At 39.5% G+C, this 7105-nt stretch overlaps 1 protein-coding gene across 1 annotated transcript; it reads right to left on the bottom strand.

Annotated features, from left to right (window-relative positions):
- Positions 1–5753: 5753 nt before the first annotated feature.
- LOC149165373 (small ribosomal subunit protein eS12-like) lies at positions 5754–6290 on the bottom strand. The gene has a single exon (XM_089431126.1). The coding sequence runs from the start codon at positions 6167–6169 to the stop codon at positions 5807–5809; it is 363 nt and encodes a 120-aa protein (XP_089287252.1). The 5' UTR covers positions 6170–6290; the 3' UTR covers positions 5754–5806.
- Positions 6291–7105: the final 815 nt, after the last annotated feature.

Raw genomic sequence — 7105 nt, 5'->3', positions numbered from 1 at the left:
GAGGAGGAAGAGGCAGAGAACCTATTCGGAGCAGTGACAAAAGAGGAGGTCGAAAATGTCATAAAATCAATGCCCAAAGATAAAAGCCCAGGTCCGGACGGCTGGACCATAGAACTGTTCTTGCACTTTTTTGAACAGATAGGCGATGAATTGACTGAGGTGGTGGAGGAGTCAAGAAGAAAAGGGGAAATCTATGGGCCTTTCAATGCAACTTTCATTACACTCATCCCGAAAAAGGAAGTACCGTAATCCTTTGAAGATTTCAGACCTATATCCCTTTGCAATACCATTTACAAGATTATTGCAAAAGTTATAGCGGTCCGTTTGAAGCCCATCCTTTCTACCTGTATCTCCAACGAGCAATTTGGATTCCTGGATGGACGACAAATTCACGAGGCCATTGGGGTGGCTCAGGAAACCATCCATAGTTTAAGAATCTCTAAGAAGAAAGGGGCAGTGTTGAAAATAGATCTATCAAAAGCTTATGACAGAATCAGCTGGTCATATCTCAAGTTTCTTCTGACACACCTCGGATTCAAAGTGGGATTCATAAATTGGATCATGGGGTGCATTACAAATGTAAATTTTGCTGTTTTGATTAATGGGGCAGCCTCTCAATTCTTCAAAAGTCAGCGTGGTCTGAGACAAGGATGCCCCCTCTCCCCTCTTCTTTTCCTTCTGGCTGCTGAAGGTCTCAGCAGGCTGATCTCAAAAGCAAAGAGAGCTGGCTTGATAACAGGTTTGGAAGTAGCGGTAAATCTTTTTATTACTCATCTTCTATTCGTAGATGATATTCTTCTATTTACAAATGGGAATCCAAATGAACTAACAGTTCTTAAAGACATTCTTGACATGTTCCTAAAAGCTACAGGGCTGCAAATAAATCCCAGGAAGTCCCAGCTTATAATGGAAGCCTTTTCCAGGCAGGAGGAGGACATGATCACTTCTTATTTGCCTTTTGAAACATGCAGCATGGAACAGCCTTTTAAGTATCTGGGGTTCTGGCTAAAACCTTCTACATACAGAAAACAGGATTGGAATTGGCTTGTGGCAAAAATTGAGCAAAGGATCGCTCACTGGAGTTTCAAATGGTTATCAAGGGCAGGCAGATTAACTCTGATAAACTCTGTTCTGCAGGCCATCCCGGTCTTCTGGGCTGCCCTGACTTGGATCCCAAAAGGTGTACTTCACAAAATTAAGAAAATTTGTAGCAGATTCCTTTGGTCGGGCACAAAAGAAGACTCAGTCCTCCCTTGGGTAGCCTGGGATAAGATAGCTAGACCAAAGGATTGGGGGGGATGGGGCATAAAACAACTAGTTGATTTTAGCCAGTCCTTGGCTGCAAAATCAGGATGGCGAATAATAGAAGCAGAAAACCTGTGGACCAGAGTGGTAAAAAGGAAGTATATCGACCCGGTGCCCCTTGATGATTGGATTCGGAGGCCAAATAAAAAAGGAAGAAATTGCTCGGTCGTCTGGAAGGCTACCTCAGAGGCTTTCTACATCATCGAACAAGGTCTCGCTTGGCAAGTGGGAAATGGAGAGAGCATCCGGATAGGAAGGGACCCGTGGGTAGGTTGCAGTGAGCTCTATGCCCTACCCCCCGGTCTCCTTACTCATCTAGATTCAAAAGGGATCCACAATCTAAGCCAGATTGCAAACATGGAGCTTCAGTCAATTTGGGGACAAGATTGGAAATCGGTAGAGGATTTAGGGATTGAAAATTTATGGTGGAATGAGTGGCAGAGGTATTTAAATGAACTAAAGCGTACAAATGTTAGGATAAAGGATCGGCCGGATCTGTTGGTATGGGCTCATGCTGAGACAGGCTCATTTTCCCCAAAGGAGGGATACACTTTCCTGATGAACAGAAAGGGATGGGATCCTCCCATCTGGTGGTCAAGACCTCTTCTTAAGCTGAAATGCCCCAAAAAAGCCAGGATTTTCCTATGGTGTGCACTCAATCGGAAGATACCTACCTGGGATGTTATGACAGCTCGTTATAAGGAGGGACCTAGCCGCTGTGCTCTATGCAAGGAAGCTTCAGAAACGATCAACCACCTTTTTGTGGAGTGTCCATTCACCAAACTTGTTTGGGAAGAAACAAAAAGATTATTGAAAATCAATGCTAGATGGGAGGGAGCGGATATCAAGGCGGCATGGGAGGGTTGGTGGTTAAATCATCCAGAGAAGAATATGAGGAACCTTCCTCCCATCCTCTGTTGGGGCATTTGGATTGCTCGTAACCGCAGCATCTTCACAGAAAATTCGCCCCCAGTGGAAGTTATTGCAATTCAGAGCACAGCAATATTATCTAGTATCCCCGAACCTGAGACCTCCCCTGCCTCTCAGCAAAGGACAGAGCTTCAGATAAAAGCTGGTATTCCCTGGGCTTTCTTCGACGGGGCAACACAAAACAATTCCACTGGCGCTGGAATTATTATCCACCTTAGCTCAAATCACTCTCTAAAAGCCTCTGTGGGTCTTGGTCCGGGTACAAACAACTTTGCCGAATTATCAGCCTTAAAACTCCTCCTTTGCTGGCTTATTCATAGACAAGTCCACACAGTTCAGATTTTCGGAGATTCCTCAAATGTAGTAAACTGGGTCAATGGGAAATTTAGATGCAGAAATTATTTATTGATGCCATTGCTAGAAGAAATACAAAACCTTAAATCCTATTTCACTGTTTTCTCTCTTGCACATATCTACAGGGACAGGAATGTCGAAGCAGATGAATATTCTAAAACAGGTTTACAACAGGCTGTGGGCTCGTGGCGGATAAAGGAACAGGTCCAGGACCAGATTCGTGAGACGGATCTGGCCCCATATACTTAATTTTTTCTGTTTTGTTCAAAAGATCGGATGGGGCCAAGTATTAGTACTTTTTTTTCCTTGGCGTTTTCTGTGTTTATATGAACCAAAAAAACAAAAACTTAAAGCTTCTTATTTTTTGGAGAATTTTATGGATAAAACTTTTATGGAATATTTCTGTAAAGTTGCGGGCTGTTTTCCTTTAATGGAGGCCCGTGGATACTCGACAGCCTTTTATTATGCGGCTGAGTACAGGCAGTAGACATCAGGGATCTTAGGATCCTATACTGTGTATTAAAGTCATGAAAAATGACGAACCATGGGGAAGGTTGGCACCTCCTTGTATCAGGCAGTTTGTTGATCTGCTGGATGTTAACTCATCTCTTTTGTAGCTCTTTTATTATATAATAGAAAAGCTCGGCTTTTTTCTTTGGAAAAATATATATATATATATATATATATATATATATATATATATATATATATATATATATATATATATATATATATATATATATATATATATATATATATATATATATATATATATATATATATATTTATAAAAATACCAAAACTATTTTTATAACTTCATAATTTTCATTATAAGAGCAATTTTATGAACCACGATTTTATTCTTTAGAATACTTTTATATCTTCCCTCAATATTGATTAAAATGCTTACCTTTAAAAAACACCCTACTAAGAATTTTGTTCCCAATGTCATAAAGCATAATGTCACAAAGAAATGCAAATCTCAACTTTCATATAAAACGAATTTTGTTCCTAATGCCATAAAGCATAACATCACAAATCATAACATCACAAAGAATTAGTCTAGATATATTAACATTGGTATTTTAAAATATTTGGACATAGCTTCAAAAATTAATTTAAAATATGCATTGGCCAAGAAACAATTAATTATTGTGAATTAATGGTTTTCATATTGGTCCTTGACTCAGGAGGCTGACGCTAATGCATGAAACATTCAAATCCTTGGAGATTCCCTACTAGTTATTCAATGAATGTGGAAGAAAATAACAATGAGTAATTTCACATTACAATAATTGTATAATATCATTCATTCTCTTCTATCAATTTTCTCAAAGACATAGCAGTATCAAAATAAAAGCTGCAAAGGGAACTAAGTGCTCTTTGTAACATAATGCATGTCAATAAAATATAGACAACAATTATTAATAAATCTAATTTGGGAAAACATACAATTACATTTGCATCAATCTTCTTTGATCTATCTTATAATTGAAATGCGCATAAATTATCTCATAACTGTGTCACAAAGATAGGGATGAATATTACAGATAATCAACTCTTCCATGCCAAACACACTTATGGAGCCTCAACTCAGCTCTCACAACAGGGATAAGCTGGGAATGCTTCTAGTCAAAAGCAGATGTGATCCTTCAATAACTTGCCGAATCTCGGCTTACTGCTCAACTCAAGAACATACACCATTAGTGAAAACTCTTAGAATCCCACACCTCGAGATAGATTACAAAGCACACACACCCAAATTACTCTTGCTCTAATCCCTATGAGGGTTATTGGCGTCTTCTAGTTCTGTGCATAAAAGGGACTAAACTCATTCTCCTCTCACCTAGATTATGCGATCTCATAAATGTTATCGAATCTCATTCCGTAAATGTTGCTGTGGCTGTTATCGAATCTCATTCTCCTCTTTAAGCACTGAATTTCAACTAGCAGAATATTGTGACCCAAAACTGTAAATATGCATATAAATTGTTGTATCGTGCATGCTATTTGTTGCTGTTCTGTTCTCAGTTAGGACTCTAAACTGAGAATACCGATACACTTTATTGTTGTCCTGTGCTTAAGGTTTATTCAAATGTTACCATCAGAGACATTTTCCCACGCTCTTAAACGAGGGTCTGGACCAAGCCCATAAACTCGAATTTAGAGTCAGAAGACTAAGGGCAGTCATGGTGCCGAAACTGAAGTGATCTCAGGGACAGTGGCTATTACGAGATAATGACAGAATGGGAGAGTAGAGGATGCGCAACAACAGTTTGACAGAATGCCTGAACGTAATGCAGTTTCCTGGACCACGCTGATTGCAGGGTATGCCCAGAGTGGCTGTAGTTTTATGTTGAACCAGTTCTATTGCCGTAATTTGTTCAGAAATGAATTCGATTTGTATGAATACGTTTGGGTTCAAATCTTTGTAAGGTGACTCTGCACATAAATTGGGAAAATCGATGTTGTTAATTAGGAAAAACTCTAATATTATTTAAATAATGTGATGTTATGAACATTACAGACAGCGCAAAATTGGGATGTAATATCCACGGCAATTGCAGAAGTTAATTGGCAATTCAAATTACAATGTTAATAAATGCAGTAGAGCGTTTGAAGGATTGATGGAGGAGGCGTTAAATTGAGTTGAAGACTTCAACAGTACTTGGTGGTCTGTAATCGAATAAATTCGATTGGACAGCACTGAAGAATGTATCGATTTGGTAAATGAAGTTTTAATGTTCCAAATTTCATTTGCTCTTAACACTATTCTAAATCCAGAATCATGGAATGCTAAAAGCGTTGGTAACACCATCCAAATTCTGCCTGTGAGCCATTAGACAACGAATTAACATTTGAAATTGCAGAAAAAGACCACAAGCTAACGAGTCTGGCAAAGTTATTAAACGAAGGCGCTGAAAGATTATAATCTGGAAAAGTCTCAATAGCAGCATTGCAGTAGTCGTATGAGGTTAACTATAATGTTAATGTCAAGGTATGAAATTCTGGCATTTTTTCAGGGGAGTTGCAATAAGAGATAAGACTCAAACTGTTGACATGAACTCATGTCCAGAAACAATCTGCTGTATAACAAAGGAATGTAATAATACTAAAATTGTAAAGTCCACCTTAAGGTCTATAAAAGAACCCATAATAAGAGATGACTGAAACACAGTACACATTGGCAAGCAACAAAACATAATTGGACCTCAGCTTAATGTGTCTTCACGTATTCTTGAATAACATTCAAACCCTCAGTTTCTTCACCATAGTCCTTAACAACAAGGCAAGAGCACCCAACAACCTTGCGGGCTTTTCCCTCCGAGTCAATCTTGCAAAGTCCTACCCATTCACCCAATTTCTTTGCACTGGGCACAGAAATCAAGTTCACATTGTGCTTAGCACACAGAGATTGCACTAATTTTGTGTAATCAGGTTGGTTGCAATCCTCTGCAAGGACGCACAGCTGAGTTGCATGTTTCTCAATGGCTTTAGCACCTTCGTGAAGACCTCGAGCAAGACCATCGTGGGCCAATGATTTCTTTAATACAAGCTGCAAGGCAGTCAATATGTCCATAGGCTCACCAATTGCTGCAGTTGGCTTCTCTTCAATAATATCAGCATCTCCCCCATCCGCCGTGGCTTCGCCAGCAAAATCGAAAAGGGAACCACAAACGCGTACTCGCTAAATAATGAAGGAGCAACTGGAGAGTCAAGAAACCGAGCACATAAAAGCTGGGTATTGCAGGCTATGCCTCGTCTGTAAGAACTAAGGAGGGTTGTCACACGGAATAAGTCGATCTTGCGAACAAGATAGACCTTCCTAGAATCTAAAGAAGACCTAATGACAAGCAAACCAACCAGACACTATCTTTCTCTAAATATGCTTTGATAGACAATAGCAAACAAGTGTTTTTAGGGCCTACCTTAGGTCCAACGCTAGCTTGTGGACGCCCTCGCTCCTTCGATCCAAATGCTCTCCTTTTCGCGAATCTGCAAACACAAACAAGGCAAACAAATTAAATAGCACCTGAAAAGCCAATTGCATAAAACATATTTAACATGAAAGTCAAGGAGTCCATGAAACAAATAACATAAGACACTTGTTGAGAAAAATGAGTTTGATTGTATTAATTCAAAAGAAGAAGAACCTTACAACCTTTGCCTTGACGTTGTACAAGCTCCTCCCAGGGTCCAGCAAGAAGTCTCCTCTACTTTGACAAGTTTCACTCACTCCCCAATGAAACCAAAAAAGGTATGTGATCTCTCCTCTTTAGGCTTAACTAGGAAGTCTTGATTTCACCAGCATTTACCTCAAAAATGTTCAGCTTCTAACCTCCTTAGCAACTAGCCCAATGCCTGTATTTATAGTGCAATGGATGGAGGTTACTAGGTCCTCCTTCAAAGGGATAAAGCCCTCCTTCAAAGGGATAGCTCCTCTCATCAAGGGATTAGATCCTTCTCTTTTGGGATGCATGAACCACCTTAGAGCGAACAATCCACGTCAAAATTC

The sequence above is a fragment of the Pinus tabuliformis genome, chromosome 5_1 (genome assembly GCF_031772625.1).
Source record: "Pinus tabuliformis cultivar Carrire ecotype Pingquan chromosome 5_1, CPIR1, whole genome shotgun sequence".
Taxonomy (NCBI): domain Eukaryota; kingdom Viridiplantae; phylum Streptophyta; class Pinopsida; order Pinales; family Pinaceae; genus Pinus; species Pinus tabuliformis.
Note: the sequence above shows the minus strand (reverse complement) of the source record. Positions and strands in the feature narration are given on the sequence as shown.